General features: G+C 39.2%; 1 protein-coding gene across 1 annotated transcript; it reads left to right on the forward strand.

Moving 5' to 3' along the window:
* Positions 1-893: 893 nt before the first annotated feature.
* Positions 894-21,124, forward strand: LOC104610517 (dihydroorotate dehydrogenase (DUF3598)). The gene is made up of 5 exons (XM_010277172.3): positions 894-1,470; positions 1,767-2,207; positions 13,195-13,287; positions 17,943-18,082; positions 20,479-21,124. Exons 1-5 carry the CDS (start codon positions 1,057-1,059, stop codon positions 20,918-20,920), a joined length of 1,530 nt encoding a protein of 509 aa, XP_010275474.1. The 5' UTR covers positions 894-1,056; the 3' UTR covers positions 20,921-21,124.
* The last annotated feature ends 207 nt before the right edge of the window (positions 21,125-21,331 follow it).

The raw sequence follows: 21,331 nt of genomic DNA on the forward strand, positions 1-21,331 counted from the left end.
CTCTCTTCCAAACCCAACAACTACCGTCAAAAACAACACAAACCCGCAGACAACAACGTCCACAACAAATAGAGAGATAAAGCAATACCAATAACTGAGAGAAATAGCTCGATAATAGAGAGATAAAGCAATAACGAAGAGAAGACACTGTATTGGGTTAAGTGTGTTGTCTGAAATCTCAATAGAAGTGTGTTTTGGTGTCTCCACATAGAAGTGCAGCAGGATAGGCGCTGCGTGTTGCGTCTTTGAAAGGTCATGGGTAATAAAGTGTCTACTTCTTTATATCAGGACTAAAGTCCTCCCTCCCTTCTCCACTGGTTGTAATCATATTTTCGGCGGTCATCTGCGAGATGAGAATCTGGAAATAGTCCGTCAATGGGAGTACTCTGTAGTTGAAAAAGAGAAAAACATAAAACCCCCAACATGAGAGAGGTTTCTCAACAGCCTTTTATTCTTAGGATTTTGGGAGAGATTTGATTTGTCGGAATCAATTCCTTGGTGTCTATTCTCGCCGGTGAGACTAATTCCTGTACTGACCTGAAGAAAAAAGGTTTCGTGAAGAGAAAATAACAGGGGTGAGAGATTTGGACAGGTAAAAAAGAAAATAAAAAACAGAATCGCAGGAGTCTCGTCTCATTGGTGACCGCCGGAGAAGTGATTGCAACCGGTGGAGGGAGGGAGGGCTTTCAGTCTTTACCTGAACAGAGCAGATGCGGGGTTGAATGTGATTACTACAGTTAATGACGCATGCTCCCCCTCCGCTCGTGTTTTGCTCCCACACGAACCCGGAGATGCGTGGCGCCACCAGATCTTGTGAGGATGGTGTGAGGCGCCCTTCTGTCCCTTCTGTGAGGAGAAGATCCGGACTCGTATTAACATGCGCCGCGAGCTTAGAATGTTTAATCGCCACTCAAAGTTCCCGCTTTCAGCCAAGGTGGGGGCGTGGAACAACGTTTTCTTCGTTATCTTTCGGTCCCTTCGAAGGCGTCTCTCGTTCAGATAGACTCTTCTTTCTCTCACACTCACTGACACTCGCGCGCGCACACACACAGAGAAATGCAGACTCCTTGTCTTAACGCTTGTAAGAATTGTACGAATTCTCCACCGTTTCTAGGGTTTAGCAGTCGCAACTTCTGCTCATACTCCGAATCTCTGGTCGTCTTTTCCGGTCGGAAGGTATCTCCTAGGAGGATTTTCTGCAGCTTTAATGGAGGCAATAGGAGGACGAAAGCAAGCGCGAAGCAGGGAAGGAAGAACGGTGGTGGAGACAAGGTGAAGACGAAGGAGAAGGAGAACGTATGGAGTGTCGATAACGAGCTCGCTAAGAAAGAGGCCATGGTGGAGAAGGAGAAATTCAACCGCAGGAGGAGAGGAAGGAAGGTCAGGAATATTGTGAAGAAGGATAAGAATTCTAGGGTTATGGTTTCTGGAGCCATGTTGATGGAGGTCGAAACCGTTTTGCAGACGCAGGTATTTTGTCTCTTCCTATTGCATTTTGTTTCAATTACGAAGGTTGGGTCGTGCTGTTTTTACTGTTGAATTGATCACAAAAATATTTGTTGATTTTGCTGAAACCTCAACTGTATATAATACCTGCTATTCTTCGTTAGAAATGAAAGGTGAATGCAGTAAAATTTGCAGATAGATTGTTAAGGTTGAGAAGATTGAAGATATCATTGTTTAATCCAACTAACCAACTTAATGGAGAGAAGAGTGTCTCTTCTTTGGGCTGTGAATTTTCTGATATGGTTTTCTTGCATTTTTAGGAACCCGTTATAAGACCGTCATGGAATACTTTTGCAAGTAGTGTCAGTGGGATTTGGAAGGGAGTTGGAGCAGTATTTTCGCCTATCAATGCTGAAATGGAGCCCATTGAAATTGGAAACGGAAACGAAAATTTATATGATTGCTACACACTTTCTCACATTGAAGCCGTGCCTGCCCCTTCACCTGGGCGTGGTTCTCAAATCCATAGGAAAATTAATTGGGTCACTTTGAACCCTCATGGTGAAATATGGCAACAAAAAGCGGGCAGCAATAGAAGTAAAGAGGCAGATAAAGATGGAGTCTTTTCACCCATGAAGGAAATAACTGATACCATCATTGCAGGTCGTGATTTGCCTGGATTTGAGTCATTTGACTTCACAAAGAGTGATCTATTGGAAGAAGATTTCATGGCTATGGAGCCTGGTCTTATTTTCTTTGAGGTAGGTTATGCTTCATTTGTTTCCTTGGTTTAGAGGCTTTCAGATTATGTTCTGGAATTGGACACATGCATTAATTCTTCTGGATTAGCTATTGGATTTAGACCATGCTAATCAGTAAATAAGGATTGGTTATCATTTAATATTATTGTTCTCTTAAAACAATTTTATGATTGTTTGTTATGCTTTTCCTTCTATCACCTAATGTTATATTTTCTTTTAAAATCTTTGAAAACAAAACTCAACTTATTTATTTATTATTGCCATATCAACTGGCTGGATGTTTTGTGAGGCTGGGTGTATCAGGGTTTTGATCGGTTTAGGGGGTGGATGGACCTTAAATTGGCCCCTCTGAACTGGATTTGAAAAAAACTAAAAAAAAAAAACCTACCGATATGCCTCTACAGGCGTATTGATATTTTGAACCTTAGTTGTTACTGAAGTCTTCAAGCAAATAAAAACCTTTTGTTGAGCTCAGTAATAAGCCTAATGCTACCTACATCAGCAAATTGGAGGAGGTTGATTTTTTGGGTGGATAGAAAAAAATTCATATGGATAGGTAAAAACCAAACTTCAAATAAGAAATTAAGTTACAAGAGTTTGATGTGCTAAATTGTTTCTTGAGCCATTGTACAGTTTCTAGTTGAATTTGCACCATTGGTATGACAACAACATGGGGACCTGTAATCAACATGAGTTAAATATACAGTTTTGGCTGGTATTCTAAGTTTGTCTTCCACTCATTTTAGACTTCAGACTTTGGAATATGTGGTTGGAGATGTTGAACTTTGTATCTATGTTGCCATGACTTTTTAGAAAGAGTTTGTTTCAGCAGTTCGAACCAGTAGAGAAGGACGGAGAGAAAGAAGAAGAAGAAGAAACAATCTAACTAGTAAACCTTAGCCCTACTAATCGACCATAATATGCATTATGTTGTAATTAGTGGACAGGGACTAAACTGCCCCCACTGTATGGGACAAGAGAACTATAGAAATAATATCAAGATTGCCACATCTGCATATAACTTGAACATGATGAAAAGACTACTCTACCCTTACTTGAGCAACTCTAACACTCCCCCTCAAGTTAGAGAATATATGTCATTATAATCCCAGCTTGTTACATATATAGTTCACTCTCCTTGAGCTCAAACCTTTTGTAAACAAATCTGCCCACTGATCACCTGAGCCCACGTGTTCTGTGCTTATCTCTCCAGTAAGGACTTTCTCCCTCACAAAATGGCAATCAATCTCTATATGCTTTGTTCTCTCATGAAAAACAGGATTAGATGAGATGTGAATTGCAGTATGGTTATCAAAGTACAATCTCATAGGTCTGTCCATTGAGAATCCAATCTCTTGTAAGAGATTTTTCAGCCACACTAACTCACATGTAGTGTGTGCCATGGCTCTGTATTCAGTTTCAACACTATTCCTTGCCACAACGGTTTGCTTCTTACTTTTCCATGTCACCAGATTTCCTCCAAGAAATTTGCAGTAACCTATAGTAGATCTTCTATCTGACATTGAGCCTGCCCAATCTGCATATGTATACCCAACTACCTCAAGTCTTCCTCTTGGTTTGTACAATAACCCACGGCTTGGAACTCCCTTCAGGTAGGTACCTTACAATTCTAAGAACTTCACCCCAGTGAGGTATCTGGGTGGCTCACCACACTAACAACAAAGGAGATGTCTGGTCTTGTGATGGTCAGGTAGTTCAGCTTCCCCACTAACTGTCTATATCTTCCAAGATCATCAAATATTTCACTTGTATCACTTCTCAATTTAGCATTTGGTTCCATGGGAGTTTCAGCCGGTTTCACACCTAACGATCCTGTTTCATCCAGCAGATCAAAGACATATTTTCTTTGGCACAGGTTTACACCTTGTTTTGACCTGGCAACTTTTATACCTAATAAATACTTCAACTTCCCAAGGTCTTTTGTTTGAAAATGGTCTTGCAGAAAGGCCTTTAGTTTGTCAATCTCTAATCTGTCACTGCCATTTATGACAATATGATCCACATAGACTACTAATAAAATCTTTTCGGCTTCAGAATCATAGTTGAACACCGAGTGGTCGACCTGACATTGTTTCATTCCAAAATTTTTTACCACTTCACTAAACTTCTCAAACCAAGCACGAGGAGATCGTTTCAACCCATAAATTGTCTTTTTTAGTCTACATAGCTTACCATCCTCCCCCTGAGCAACAAACCCAGGTGGTTGCTCCATATATACCTCTTCCATAAGGTCACCATGGAGTAAGGCATTTTTAATGTCAAGTTGAAACAGGGGACAATCATACATAACTGCTAAGGAAATTAAGACACTGATTGAATTAATCTTTTTCACAAGGGAGAAGGTCTCCATATAATCCACCTCATACAACTGAGAATAACCTTTAGCAACAAGTCGGGCCTTCAACCGCTCCACACTGCCATCTGGCAAGTATTTAAGAGTATACACCCATTTACAACCCACAACATGCTTACCTGGAGGAAGAGTTATGAGCTCTCATGTGTTAGTATGCTGAAGAGCAGAGAGTTCCTCCTCCATTGCTTGATACCATGTTTCAGCAGTTGTTTCAACAGTTCGGACCAGTAGAGAAGGAAGGAGAGAGATAAGAAGGAGAAGAGGAAGAAGAAGAAGAAACAATCGAACTAGTAAACCTTAACGACTTAACCCTACTAGTTGACCATAATATGCATTATGTTGTAATTAGTGTACAAGGACTAAATTGCCCTCACTTAAGTATGGGACAATAGAACTATAGAAATAATATCAGGATTGCCACATCAGCATATTGAATTAGCAATAAAAAGGTTTTTGTGTTTGACCTATTTAAGAATAAATTGTTTTGGTTGGGGGGACTATCCACGTTGAATACTTTGCTGATTGGTATGACTTCTACATTGACTTTGCATCCAAGTTCTGTACTTGCCAAATTTGCGTAACATAGCTTTGGATAGTGTGTAGCTTCTTGGTCAAGCTTTCTTTTACCTTGAATTGTCACTGGGTTGGATTCATACTAGATATGAATTTTATTTGATTAGTATTCCAATTCAAACCTAATTGGACAAATTAAATTTGGATTAGTAAAGTAGGTTAAAGGAATGCACTTAATACTATTTACAATGCTATGTTCAAACTATGCATCATGTGATATAATCATGAGGGATTTTTTGTGGGAGCCAAGGGAAAAAAAAGAAGGATCACTTTAGATGGGAAAGGTGGTGAAATTAAAGGCAGAAGGGGGGCTGGGAAGGGAATTGGTAATATCAAGTTGAAGAATATGGCTTTTCTTAGCAAATGGCTTTGGAGATTTGGATTCATACTAGAAGTAGAGATCACTAATTGCAGATTTAGTCAAGTTTCTTGTGAAGGAAAGAGGGGGAAGATGAAGATTTCAGCAGTAGAGAAGAAAGGAGAAGAAGAAGAGAGTAGGAAGTCGACCAGGATTGTGAAATCAACCCTAGCCGCCCCCCTCTCATTATATTTATACTTAACTTAAAAAGATGAGATATTACAAGGATGCCCTTAGTAGGGTGGCTACTAAAAGCTGAATAGTCACAACTTAAGAAAACATAAACTAATGGGCTTAAAGCCCAACAACTTCCTAACTAAATAAAAACAAACCGGACCAACTAAACACTCCCCCTCAAGTTGGGAGTAAATGTCACACATTCCCAACTTGCGTAGATCATGCTCTAGCTTGTTCTTTGCAACACCTTTTGTGAGAACATCAGGGAGCTGCAGATCAGAAGCAATGTATGGAAGACAAACTTCTCCAAAAGTTACCATTTCTCTGATAAAATGTCTATCCACTTCAATGTGCTTAATTCGGTTATGTTGGACTGGGTTATGGGTAATGTTAATTGCTGCCTGGTTATCATAGTATAGCATCATAAGTTCTTCTGCCTGTACACCAATTTTTTCTAACAGGGAACGGATCCGGAGAAGTTCTGAAACTCCATGTTCCATGGCCCTGTATTCGGCTTCGGCATTTGATCTTGCCACCACTGTTTGTTTCTTACTCTTCCATGAGACAAGGTTACCCCCAACTAGGGTGCACACTCCTGAAGTTGATCTCCTGTCATCAAGGCATCTTGCCCAATCTGCATCTGTATAAGCCTCTAGTTTCAACTGTCCATGATCAGTAAACAATATGCCTCTGCCCGGGTGTCCCTTCAGATAAGCAAGAATCCTGTCAACTGCCTCCCAATGCTGGCATCGTGGAGCATGCATGTATTGACTTACTACACTTACTGCATAGGAGATGTCTGGTCTTGTCATACACAAGTATAGCAACCGACCCACAAGTCTCTAACATCTCCCAATGTCCTTTACTGGTTCACTTTTTGATGCATTGATTTTATGGTTCTGATCAATAGGGGTGCTAATTGCCTTTGTTCCAAGCTTCCCTGCTTGAAGAAGATTCAAGACATACTTATTTTGTGAGATAAAAATTCCATGTTTTGATCTTGCAACTTCAATGCCTAAGAAGTATCTCAGTTTTCCAAGATCCTTAATTTCAAAATCTTTATGTAGGTTCTTTTTCAGACCATCAATCTCACTCAGATCATTCCCGGTGACAACAATATCATCCACATAAACAATTAGGACTGACACCAAAGATCCCCTTCGCTTTACAAACAAGGTGTGGTCAGATTGAGTCTGAGTGTAGCCAAAAGCAATCAAGGCCTGTCTGAATCTGTCAAACCATGCTCTGGGAGATTGTTTCAAGCCATAAAGTGACTTCTTAAGCCTACATACCTTTTCCTTTTCAGTATCATTGTAAAAACCAACAGGAAGATCCATATACACTTCTTCTTGCAGATCCCCATTTAGGAAATCATTCTTCACATCAAGTTGAAACAAGGGCCAAGAGTATGAGGCGGCAAGAGAGAAGTATCCGAACAGAGGTCATCTTTGCAATTGGCGCAAAGGTCTCTAAGTAATCAATGCCATAGGTCTGTGTGTACCCTTTTGCAACAAGTCTTGCCTTGTACCTTTCTATACTTCCATTTGCTTTATATTTTACTATGTAAACCCATCTGCATCCAATTGTCTCCTTGCCTTCTAGTAGATCCCCAATGTCCCATGTTTGATTCTTAATCAAAGCTGCCATCTCTTCCTGCATAGCTGTCTTCCACTCAGGTTTGGAGAGAGCCTCACTAGCACCATTGGGTATAGACACTGAATCAAGAGAGGAGAGAAAAGCACGGTAGGAAGGAGAAAGTTCACTATAGGATAAGTACTGTGAAATACAATGAGCAATACACTTTCTCTTCCTTTTTCTGAGAGCAATAGGGAGATCAAGGTTATCTGTAACAGAGTTAGTAGGATCAATGGGAATTGAAACAATAGCGGAACCAAGAGGAATACCTGAATCCATGGTAGCTGAATCTGGAGTCTCCAAGGAATCGGCAGGAAGTGATGTGAGTTCTGCTGTAGTGGAATCAATCTCCCTGTGAAGTCTCTGTCGTAAGTAATGTTGAGAAGCAGAACGCAAAGGAGGTGGCAAGGTAGGTGCCACAGGGTGCTGGTCAAGCACAGGAGTAGACATAGGGACTGGAACTGGGAGAGGAATAGATTGCTGACTCACTTCCCCAAAACACTCCCCCTGAGAAGGATTCTTTGAGAAGAAGTACGTGGATTCAATAAAGGTGACATCCATGGTAACATACCGGCTCCCAGAGACTGGATCATAGCAGCATTACCCTTTCTGATTCTCTGCATATCCAAGGAAGACGCACTTCTTTGCCTTGGGATCAAGCTTCGAGCGATGAGGACCAAGGATATGTGCAAAGCAGACACACCCAAACACCCTGAGAGGAATATGAAACATCTCCCCCTGAGGAAAAAGAAGACTGAATGGGGTGCTGAATCCAAGTATACGAGAGGGCACCCTGTTAATCAGATATACTGCTGTGAGAATTGCATCACCCCAAAACCGAACTGGAACTGTAGATGTGATCATCATGCTTCTTGCAGTCTCAATAATGTGTCTGTTCTTCCTTTCTGCAACACCATTCTGCTGTGGACTGTAGGGGCAATTGCTCTGATGGACAACACCATATTCTAACAGATATGAGGCAAGATGTCTTTCAAAATATTCCCTGGCATTGTCAGATCTGAACACCTTTATTCTTGTTCCAAACTGTGCCATCTGATGAAATTGCCTCACCAAGGATGGTACCTCATCGCGGGATCTCATCAGGTAAATCCAAGAGTATTGTGAGAAATCATCCACAAATAAGAGAAAATAGCAATAGCCTCCCATAGAAGGAACATGGTAAGGGCCCCACACATCCGAATGAATAACATCAAAAGAAGAAGATCTTTTATTATTACGTTTAAATGAATGTCTACAATGCTTTCCAAGTTGACAACTTTCACACTCCAGACTTGACAAATTAACAGACTCAAAAAGTTTTGGAAACAAAAAACTCAAAGAAGAAAACGGTAAATGACCCAAACGATTATGCCAAAACATAATTTGACTCACAGACCTTGACTCACTATCCCTGCTGACATGATGACTCTGATGAGAAGGAAGTACATCCAGGAGGTAGATTCCATTCACTTCACGACCACTCCCAATCGTCCTCTTTGAATCCAGATCCTGCAAAATACAACGACCAGGAGAAAAAATTAATGAGCAGTTCTGGTTCTTGGTTAAACTATTAACAGATAACAAGTTAGTGCTCAATCTGGGAACATGAAGGACAGAGGGTAGAGAAATAGAATCACTAATCTTGACAGATCCCTTCCCAGCAATAGGAACATGGGATCCATCAGTTGTGGAGACCCTATCTCTGCCAAAACAGAGCTGGTAAGTTGAAAAAATAGTAGAGCTTTGGGTCATGTGCTCTGAGGCTCCAAAATCTATAATCCAACGAGGTCCCTCCTTACCTGAAGTGGAAACATAATTTGCAGTGACGTGTGAACTACCTGTGTGAGCAAAGGAAGTATAGTGGACTCCACCAGTGCCACCTGTACCTTGCTGTCCGCTTGCGGCTGAACTGCAACTGGCTGTATCCCGCTGGTTCAGAAATAGTCCATACCTTTCAAGTTCGGCCCTTATTGCAGTAGCTGCAACAGACTCCAGAGCAGTTGTAGTAGGAGGGGCTGGAATGTCACCAGTAACTGCCATGTGCACATTTCCCTTCTTATTTTTCAATCTAGTCGGCACAAGATGTGGGTGAAGCTTCCAGCAAGTATCTCTTGTATGTTTAGGCTTCTTACAGTAGTCACAGATCAGATCTCTTTTATCTTCCTTCTTGATGTCACTGCCATTTTGTTTAGGTTTCACAACACTTACCATGGCAGACTGATCAGAAATAAGGTTTTTCATCATCACATCTCTCCTGCACTCCTCTCCCGACAGAAAGGCATATGCTTGGGAGAGAGTAACACTGTCCCTGGAAAGAAGGTGCTGTCGTGCAATATCATACTCAGGACTAAGGCCAACAATGAATTCAAACACCCTATACTTCTCTAGATGTTTCTGATAGGTAGCTGCATCCTTAGTGGTTTCCCAAGCAAATGTCTCTAAATGGTCAATCTCCTGCCATAGGGTTTTAAGGACTGAAAAATAGGCTGCAACAAATCTATCTCCCTGCCTTGTAGCAATAATCTGATTTCTCAATTGATAAGCCCTAGCAACATTCTCCCTCTGAATAGGTTTTTGCAACCCCATCCCATATTTCCTTAGCTGTATTTGCCCATAAAAAATTTTTACTTATATGTGGCAATATGAAATTACACAACCAAGTCATCACCATATAATTCTCCTGTACCCACTGGGAGTTGCTAGTTTCGGGTTTCACCTCTTCACCAGTGATATTCCCTAATTTTCCACGAGCACCAATGGCCATCTTTGCAGATTGTGACCATTCTAAGTAATTTGCACCATCCAACCTAACTGTAGTAATGGTCCCAGCCCCGAAAGGGTCTCCAACACCTCTCATGGTCCCATTTCACTCCCGGGCTTATTTTCAACTCCGTGGCTCTCCATGCTTCTCAAAAAATGTAAAGAAAATAACTGAAATTTGCAGCAAGATCAAACAAAACACCTTTTGGAACCAACAACACCTTTCTAGTGTCCTAGACTTTCTTCTCACAAAAGATTCCTTTTCTGCGGGACGGGAGAAGAGAGAGAAGAGGCAACCGCTCTCTCTAGAAGCCTTCAAATCAGGCAGACTTGAATCACCCCTTACAAAAAACTCCAAGGAACCCTAAAAAATGAGGGTGCCACTTCCTAGGTCAAAATTGAAGAGTCCAACAGAAACATGACTCATCCCCTTTCTCCAGTTTTTCCTGATTTTGATGAGAAACCCTAGACCAGCTACAGGGCACACAGATCCACCAAAAAAATCCAAAAACTGGGCTTACCTGAGAGCTTCGATCAGCCTCTTAAATCACCATGCAGTTGGCCGATCTAGGGCTGCATGAGAGAACAACTTCAAGGAACCTTCAACCTGCTCTGATACCAAGTAGAGATCACTAATTGCAGATTTAGTCGAGTTTCTTGTGAAGGAAAGAGGGGGAAGATGAAGATTTCAGCAGTAGAGAAGAAAGGAGAAGAAGAAGAGAGGAGGAAGTCAACCAGGATTGTGAAATCAACCCTAGCCGCCCCCCTCTCATTATATTTATGCTTAACTTAAAAAGATGAGATATTACAAGGATGCCCTTAGTAGGCGGCTACTAAAAGCTGAATAGTCACAACTTAAAAAAACATAAACTAATGGGCCTAAAGCCCAACAACTTCCTCACTAAATAAAAACAAACCGGACCAACTTAACACTAGATATACCTATATATGAATTTTATGTGATTAATATTCCAATTCAAACCTAATTGGACAAATTAAATTTGGATTAGTAAAGTAGGTTAAAGGAGTGCACTTAATTCTATTTGCGATGCTATGTTCAAACTATGCATCATGTGACATAATCATGAAGGATTTTCTCTGGGAGCCAAGGGAAAAAAAGAAGGATCACTTGATTAGATCGGAAAAGGTGGTGAAATTAAAGGCAGAAGGGGGGCTAGAAAGGGAATTGGTAATATCAAGTTGAAGAATATGGCTTTTCTTAGCAAATGGCTTTGGAGATTCCCTAATGAGAATGAGAAATTGTGTCACAAAGTTGTTGCAAGCATTCAAGGCATATCAAGCAATGGATGAGATGCTGGTTGTCTTTGTCTACCTTGGCTGCTCCTTGGAAGGTCATCCGTGAGATTCTTCCAACCTTTCTAAATCATGTCAGGTATGACTTGGCTTTGGGCCAAAAAATTAGGTTTTGGGAGGATGTGTGGATTGGGAATGCCCCCCTAGGTGAGAGGTTTCTTGTTCTTTTCTATCTTTCTGGCCATATTTGACTTTTTGGGCCAGCAACCTCATCCTTTAGGGTTGAATTGGAACTTTGGCTTTGATAGGAACCTTAGAGAAGCTGAAATTCCTAGTGTGGTTAAGTTGTTAGGCTTGCTGAATTTAGTGTATTTGGGAGAAGGGGGCTTTGATTCTAGGGTTTGGGGCCTTAATCCTGATGGATTGTTCTCTTGTTAGTCTTTCTTTAATTCTTTGGTAGCCACCTCCCCTTCTCCTTCTTTCCTAGAAAAGGCAGTTAGGTGCTTTTCCATTTCCCCAAAAATCAGTGGATTCAGTGCTTTTTGTTGGGAAGTGTTTCATGGTTGTATTAATACCTTTGACTTGCTTCAATGAAAAAGACCAACTTGGTGTTTGTCCCCCAGCTGGTGCGTTCTGTGTAAGTTAAGTGGTGAGACTGCCTTTAATCTCCTTCTTGCCCTCTTATTAGCTTTATTTGGAATTGGTTTTCTCCCCTTTTTGGATGCAGATGGTCTTTTCTTGATAGGCTAGAAGGATTGTTTAGCCCTTCTGTTTTTAGTTGCACTTGGGAGGGGTAGGGTCTTGGGGAGATGTACAAAGAGCAGTGGTGCTACGGACAGTTTGGGAGTAAAGAAATTCAAGAATATTTGAAGAAAGAGAAAGAAGCAAAGAAGCCGTGGTAGAAACCATAACTCTAAGAGTGGCACACACTGGGCAAAAAGTCTGAAACTTTTTTTTTTTTTAGATTTAAGGTTGAAGATTTCTTTCGGGCCTGGGCTGTTATTGCTGCCTCATCATCTAGAAGACAGAAACCTGTTGAGAAGTAGTCACCCCCAATATGTGGCTGGAAGAAATTGAATTTTGATGGGAGATGTCTGGGTAATCCGGGCCCCTCAGACATGGGGGGGGGGCGTCATTAGGGATGAAGGAAAATTATACCCTTATACTCTGGACCTGCTGAGCAAGGCAATGTGGCAAGAGCAGAACTATTGGCTGCAGTATATGGGGTCGAGAAGGCAAAAGAGGTGGGCATTGATAGTTTAATCATTGAGGGTGACTCAAGAATTGCTGTGAAATGGCTAAAGGAGGGGGAGGGGGTGACATGGCACTTGAGGAATGAATTTAGGCAATTTAAATTCTATCAAAGGACATGACAATTAGAGTTAAGTGGGTGAGAAGAACTGCCAACAGCTTGGGAGATGGTCTAGCTAAGCAAGGGGTACAAAGAACTCAATTGTAATTATTGGGTTGGGTATATCTGTATTTTTTTTCCTTTTTCACAACTAGACAACCACTTGTTGTATCATCCTTTGTTTTTATTAATGAAATCAATCGTGTTGCTGATAAATAAAAAGATGTAATTGAGGAATGCACTTAATACTATTCTGTGTTGGAGTTTCTCAAATGCTAGTGTTCTATTCTGCTTTTTGTGATGCTAGAAATTTGTAGTTGTGAACTTCACAATAAACCAATTGACATGGAATTTCCATAATTGAAATGAAGTAGATACAAAAAGCAGGAGTTTGTGACCTTGTGCAATTAAAATTTGCAATAATCATTAAATTATTCATGCATAATGTCTTTGTTTCTTACCCTTCAGGAATCAGGAGTTTGTGATTCATTTCATTGATTTGCAGGATGGGTCATATTCTAGAGGTCCAATCAGTATACCAGTTGGAGAAATTGATGAGTCTCATTATTTCGTTTCACCAACATTAAAGTTTGAACAAGTAGGTTGTGTTTAGTTCAATTTCAGCTTCTAACCTGATATGTTGTTTTTTGCTCATATGGCTTTTATTTTCTTTATTTTCTTTAATGATAGTTATTATCAATGTGCTTGGTGGATGTTTTCTGACTGCTGCGGCAGACATTTATTGAGTATTACATAAAGGAAAACTGCAAGTTAATGGGTTCCTTTGCCAATGCACTTGAAGCATTATTAAATCAGTGAAGTTTCTGAAGTTTGTAACCAAGTATACCAGATGCAACACTGGTGGCATAAAACCAGTGTTACCAGAATACCTGAGAACTTTTACTAATGCTGGAACCTGGAGACCTTGCTGAGTTGTCATCACTTATCACAGCAGTAGAAACATATTGAAATGCCCCAAATTGACAGACAAAAACTCCTTGTGAGAATCAATAGATAAAGTGCTGGAAATTCATAGCAACAATCTTTGTCTTTTCTTTTAATATAGGTTTGGTAAAAGAGAAAGGGGAGACCTAACCTTATCTTAATCATGGTGAACTATTGTATTTGCTCCATTACATGAAAAGGAAGTCCAAACAGTTCTTTCTGGTTTTTAATCATGTTGGCTCAATGACTAGACCAACCTGAAAAGATAACTGGCTGATGATTTGATTGCTCCGACAGTCCAGGTAGGTTTGTAAAACATTGCTGAATGTTAAATTGTTGATGATAGTTTTTATATCTCCTGAAGTTTCACCGGAAAATTCTATATTTTAACATAATATTTTCCTTAAAAAACATATTCTGTACCATTGAAATTTCTCACAAAATTCAACATGTAAATTTCCATTATTGGAAAACCAAAGTTTCCTGAATCTCCACTAGAGTCTTCTGCTTCCTTCTCAGGTTGGGACTACACAAATGCAATCAAGTACTTATTGTAATTCATGACATCTGAGTAATATTTCTTGCTATCCTTGCCTATCTTTTTTTCTTCCCTTTTTTTTTTTTTTTCATATGGAGAGGGAGCCGCCTTAAATTTTATTCATGAATAAAATGCTATCTTTACTAGATATATCTGTTATTTCCAGTTTAGTTAAGGTGACTGGGCAATGCCTAGGCATTTTGGCCCAGTAAAGTGAGTTGATGTCTAGGTGAAATTGACAACTTGGCATTGCTTGGCAACTTAGGTGGCAAGGATAAACTTATAAACATATTCATAAAAAAAGGATAAACAAATAAACATATACACAAGCACTAGTTGATTAAATGTTAATCATTAAGTATTATATTACAAAATTAATGAGTAAATGATTTATAACAATTTACACCTGATGTTAAAAGAAATAACAAGGTTTTTGAATAACCTCACCGGTTCAATGTAAATTGCACATACACAAAGGGATCAAGAACCCTAACCTTTAGCTATATATACACTTATAATGACCCAAAATGAGTTGCAAACACTCAATTCCCTAGTTGATGCCTATGCAATGCTTTGACTTTACTGGTAATTCCGTAGCTGGTCTTTCAAAGGCACACTATCCTGGACCCACAAATTTTATAGTCACTGAAATGCAGTGGATTTTTCTGGTGATGTATCAACTTCAGAAAAAATTGAGTGTGGATCTGTTTGGTCTGGTGGTGGATATTGCAAGGAGGGTTCCTCTATTATTTAATAAATATATATTACTAGTAAGGATAAGAATGTTTAGGTACAACAAAGCAGTACCTAACCCTGTAAGTTGTAAATCAGTAAGGATAAGAGGGTTATTTGATAAAAAAATCAGTAAAAATTACTTGACCAAATTTAGGGCAAGATATTGCCAATGACATAATTTTAATTAAGGTTACCATTCTTGTTTGCTGTCCTCAAAAGAAAGATTACAATAGTGTCCCAGAGTGCATTCTATAAGTTGCAAGCAGCGCTTTCAAACATGAAGCACATAAAATCTTAAAACACAGGATCTAAAGCAAAATGCACATGTGTACTAAAACAAAATTACAGATCAGCCCAAAATAGTGTTTCCCGAGTTGTGACCTGTTTTACCAAGCTATCAGCAAAGGCATTAGCTGATCTCTTCACCCACTGTACAGTAACAGTCATATTCCTTGTCAACCATTTGTGTTTCTTTAGCTCATTCTTGTAACCCCACACGATGTTCTCCGGATTATTTAACCACTCCACCACTACCTTAGAGTCCCCTTAATCAGCAACTGCTCCACACCCAATTCTTTTGCAAAGAGGATCCCTTGCATAGCAGCTAGCAATTCTGCCCTAACAGAATTCCCAACGCTCAATGGGCCAGAGTAGAGAAGGATAACCTCTCCAGTCTCATTTCTCAAGACACCTCCCATCCCAGAGGGCCCTGGGTTGCCCTGGCTACTCCCATCAAAATTCAGCTTCAGAAAACCTTGAGGAGGGGGGGGGGGCAGTTTGTAGAGACCCTTTCCTTTGAGGATGAATAGCTCGCTACTGCTAACCAGTTCCTCCATAAATCATTAAAGGAAAATTAATGAAACAGTTCCATAGTCTTTAACCACTGTATTGCCCTATTCAAAATGCAGTCTTTTAGGGCCTGGCTGCTCCTCTCCTTCTCTTGGAAGATTCTAGCATTCCAAAGTTCTCCAAGGAATCACCATTCATGTTCTCAAGTCATGTGAGGTAAACGCTGCATGGGTTGAAGTGTGTATGAAGCGTACACGTTAGATATGCTCCAATCCTGAAGTGTCTGCACCACCAGTACCATCCCCTTTAAGAAAAAGCAACACAACTCATCAAAAAAGGGGAAATAAAAAAGAAAATGTCATTGCTGTTGCTTATCCGCATCCTTTCTCCTTCCTATTCAGACAGAAAAGAGAAGCCCATTATAACACCTATTTTTTTAGAAGTAATAATTCTTTTTATTACTTTGAACTATGTAATGATTATATTTTGACCCTGAGGCTGTCATAATTAGACCTGTTCATGGGCCGGGTGGCCCGACGGGCCGGTCCGGCCCGGCCCGGTCCCCGGACGGGCTTGAACATGTATATAGGCCCGCGGGCTTAACCTCGGGCCAAAAATCCCAGCCCGCAATAAATTTGAGCCGGGCTCGGGATTTGCCAAAATAGCCCGGCCCGACCTATAAATAAACCTAGAAAACCTAGTTGAATACCCCTCTTTTTTTCACCTCTTTCCCTTCTTTTTCCAACCAAATTCTTCTTCTCCACATCCTCTTTCCCTTCTTTATATATATTTTTTAATATAAATAAAATTTGAATTTATATATTTTTTTAATGTAAATAAATTCTGATTTATATTGATTATTGAATAGGGAAAATTTCTAATTTTTTTTATTAGGTCGGGCTTCGGGCTCGGGCTTGGGCTCGGGCTTCGGGCTTTTTATTAGGGCCGGGCTCGGGCTCGGGCCTAACATATTTCTGTTAATGAATAGTAAAAGCCCGGCCCGAACCCGGCCCGGCTCGGCCCATGAACAGGTCTAGTCATAATCATGTATTTTTCCTATTGGACTATCAAAGTTGTAATTTTACTCCTGGAGCAATATAAAAATAATGAAATATGAATTTATAATTAAATACTACTCATAATTGATATTTAAATTATGTGGAGCAAAAGATATTAAAAATAAACTGAACTATTAGTGATGAAAAAGGTATAAACATGTAAATTACATAAATAAAAATTGTGTTTGTTTAAATTGACTAGGAGGTATTTACTCTCTGTGATGAATTGTGCAAAAAAAGATAATATTTATCATTTATTTTTTTATTTGTTAAAACTATGCATGCATGTGAGGCGCACACTTACATATCACACATTGCAAGAAAAGAAACTTGTGTGGCACCTCAGCATCTAAAAACACTGGTTGGAAGTAAACCACAATCCCATATATAGAACATTAGGATTTTTATTTTGATCAGTAAACATTAGGATGATCACGCCAAAACAAAGTAGATGTTTTATAAAACATTGTGAGTTGTGAGGTTCAATCTGCTTCTAGGTAACCTGGGGCCTGGGCACAGCTTGCTGTGTGTTCTACCTTGTATGGTATCAGATTCTACAGCTATTACCTGATTTTAGTCTTTAGCAGTACCAGTATGTGATTTTACATATTAACTTCTATGGTGATGTTGGAATTTTGCAGGATTTTGGGCTTACAGTTTTTTTTGGTCATGCTTTCTAAATTTCAAGTATTGGAAACTAGATAATTTACCAAGCATTAGGGGCCATTGCTTGATCAAATGGTAAAAACCTTGGCCTGGCAATCTGACAATGCTACTTTGAGTCCGAGGGTGGATGATTTGTGCACAAATCAGGAGAAAAAAAGGCCAAGGGTAGGTCCATATTCAGTCCACCCCTCCCAAGACCCTGGATAGCCAGGACTAACCTTGTATAATGATCCAAAATTACCATGTATAACTGTATTTTTCTAACAAGAACAGTTTAAATTGAAATATGTACTAATGTTCAGAGAATGCATAAATGAGAAACCATTAGAATTATTTGGAAACCATTCATAAAATGGTGCACTTACACTGTAAGTTAGAATTACTAAACTGATCTAATTGTTCTGGTTGTTTTGTCAAATTTCTTTAAACAATTGGATAAATTCAGTTTTCTTACTTAGCAAAGGCTTAGTTATGTAAGTTGTGATAATCATCTAATCTTACAATTTCTGTTTCATGGCCCAGTGCTTGGTAAAAGGATGCCATAAAAGATTGCGCATTGTGCACACTATAGAATTCAGCAATGGGGGTTCAGATATACAAATAATGAGGGTAGCTGTATATGAAGAACAATGGGTCAGTCCTGCTAATCTCCCTGATCAAAGGTAACCTGTACTTCACTTTCTTTTTTAGTACTCAGTTTCATAATCTTCCATAAAGTATAAGCTTCGATCTCATAATATTTTAGAAAGCCAATATGTATCTTCTTATCTCTTAATCTGGCGCACCTGAACTTGCTGGCTTGGGCTAAACCCCACCCTGGCCTGTTGTGGTCTAAGACGAGACATAAGAGTAAACAGTTGGCTTGAGTCATTGGTCCAGCAGCGGGCTTTATTTTATTGTAGTGAGAACCTAGCTGAAACCAAATTGTTGTGGCTTATTTTGGAATCTGGTGGGCCTATGTCTTTTGGACACAGTCCAAACTTGTTATGGTGGGTTTGCTTATGTGCTCATTGCAACGACCCAGCTCTTGTGCACCTCTATTGGGATAAGAATGCCTTTTCTATGGGTATCATAGTATGTGATGGGTGTGAGGTTTGTTAGGCGATCTGAATTGGAGCAATTATAAAATCTTCAATGGGGTAATGAGGAGAGTATTTAGTTATTTGTACTTTGCAGATTTTATCCACTTTGAATATGCTATTACTCTATTAATCTATTTTGGTCCTCTTGACCTTTGTTTTTCTTTATCCTTTTTGACATCATATATCAATAAGAAGCATAGTTGTCAAGGCAACGTCTAGGCGATAAGGTGCTCATGGAGGGTAGCTTTGCTTAATAGCCAAGATATATTTTTTTACAGTGTTCTTGGATACTTTTATATTCATAACTTTTTGAGATGTAACAATAAAATAGACATCATTAAGTTAAAATACTAGTTTCTTTTTTAATTATTTTTCTCATTTGTTAGGGCTCAATCAACATGTATACTGCCTTGAACTAGGGGTGAGAACATTTGGTTTATTCGGTTAAAAACTGAACCGAACAAACCAAAATTTTGGAAACCAAATTTGTGAAATGGAAAACTGAACCAAAATTTTTAGTTAAAGCCAGATTTCATTAATATTATATATATAATGAAATTTGGTTAGTTCATTGTTTTTGGTTAACCAAATTTCCAATTCTGAAAATTGAAATCAAAACCAAAATTCTCAATAACCGAATTAACTAAACTGAAAACAAAATTTTCGGTTCAGTTTTTAAGTTTTTATCAATGACATTGATTATTTTCATCATCATTATCTTCATTCACCTTTTCTTATTTCCTAGAACAAAAATAGAGGCCAGCCCCTCTATTTTCTGAAATATCTTTTCTTTCATTTTTTTTTCATGAATATGTTGATTTTCTATGTTTCATATGAAGCTTATAGACAATTTCATTTTTTTAAGAAAATTGTAGACATATAACAAAAGATGGTTGCTGCTTGCTATGGAGCCTAAAAAAACAAATGGTTTTTATTCAAAAAAAGCCTTTCACCTATCCTCACCTTGATGCCTTCAAAACTATGATACAAACATTTATAAGAAGTATCATATATCAATAAGATCAATAGCTAATGGAAGGAATACTATGTCAATAGCAGGATTCAAGACAACCCTTATTGGGAGGGGGAAGGGATGAAACAACTATGCAAGGGTTGACAATGGCATATGGTGCTTTCCCCAGTATTTTTCCAGTTTGTTGCATCATAACCATCCCCAAAGATGGTATTTTCTTTTCTTTTCTTTTTGTTTCTTTTTTCTTCAATTGGAGAGGGTGTGGATGGGGGAATTGAACAGCAAGAAGTATGTACACCATCAAGTAGTGTGTCCAAGTGCATTTCAAGAGTGCTAAGGTGCTATGTCTTCATAACCAAGAGAATGACTTCTTTTTCTTCCAATGCTGATGTCAACATTCATTTGAGTTAATAATCTTCCCAAATTAAACATCAACTTAATCCACTAAGCATTTTCTTTCTTGTACAGTATGTAACTTTAGGCTGCATTTAGATGCGATGTAAATTAAGAACTGATGTAAAATTTACATTGGTTCGGTTTTGTAGGCGTTTGGAAAGAGGTTGTAATTATATTGACGTAAAACTCCACTCTGGTTCAGTTTTGCATGTGTTTGGATGGAGTGGAGTTTTTACACTCATCAGCTCTAAAGTTTTACATTGATATTTTACATCGATTTTGTTGATGTAAAACTTTACACTCTTCCACCCGTCGCTATTTTCATAAAGCAACGATCACTTTCTTTTTTTTTGATAAATAGCAACAGTCACTTTCATGGTTCAGTGTAAAACGTCATCCGTGTAAAAATACACCGATGACATTTTACACTGATTCAAATGCAGCCTTAAGGTTCAAATTACCATCCTTTTTCTTCACACTGCTTGGGGTGGCCACCCTGCTCAATTAGGGGTTATGTTTCCTCCTATACAATATGGTGATGATAAGTTGCTATTTATTTCCAATGAAATACTCTGATCTTGCTGCTTAATTTGTTTGCTCTGAACAGTGACGTGGGATTTGATCTGAAGCTATTTTCTCAGCGAAAAAGAACCCAACCGTCAGAGTTGACTGGGTCCTGGAAGGTGTTTGAGGTGAGTGCTACTCCAATTTTTGGTGAGGAGACAATATCCGAGGAAAGCAATGGTGCCCCCTTTGTGTATCTCTGCACTGAGACCCTGAAGAAGAGGAATTTGCCTGAAAACACTGTATACTTTGGAGAGGAAGAAATGCTGGACATGCAGGATGTGGCTGTTCTTTGGCTCCCAGGTGGTGTCACAGGTTATGTTGATGTTAACGAGGACGGAATTCTCTGCATTGGAGTTGGTTGGTATTCAGAGGAAGGAATTAACCTTGTCATGGAGAGGGATTACGGGTCAGATGGGAAGCTCAAAGAGGTTCGATGGAAATCTGAGGTGAAGAGAAGATGGCCCGACCCACTGCCTGTATAAAATATTGGTCCTCAGTCTTTTTATCTAATTCTCTCTTCATCCAAGGAAAAGAAGCGGCGGGGAGACCCGCCTTCTTTGTAAATTTCAGTTCCCTTCGTATTTTTAACCAGTGATTTCATCTTTCGAGAAATTTGAGATATGTCCAAATTCCAAAATCATTCAGTGTGTATATGCATGAGTAGCTGTGAAGCTGATTTTCGAGGTTTTGTCACTAGTTTGGTCTTTATTTTTTCGAGTTTATGGTCCGATTTCAATCATGTCCAATGTTCTTAATACCCGGATGGGCAATTGGTTAGGTTAGGTTCTTAATACGCTTTTGCTTCTCTCTTTTTTTTCTTCCCGAAACCTATTAACCTTTTTGAATGGGGATCTGCTGCGCTTTTTATCTTGCATTTCTAATTTTATATTCCG

Source organism: Nelumbo nucifera, chromosome 1 (genome assembly GCF_055504915.1).
Source record: "Nelumbo nucifera cultivar China Antique chromosome 1, China Antique-T2T, whole genome shotgun sequence".
Classification (NCBI taxonomy): domain Eukaryota; kingdom Viridiplantae; phylum Streptophyta; class Magnoliopsida; order Proteales; family Nelumbonaceae; genus Nelumbo; species Nelumbo nucifera.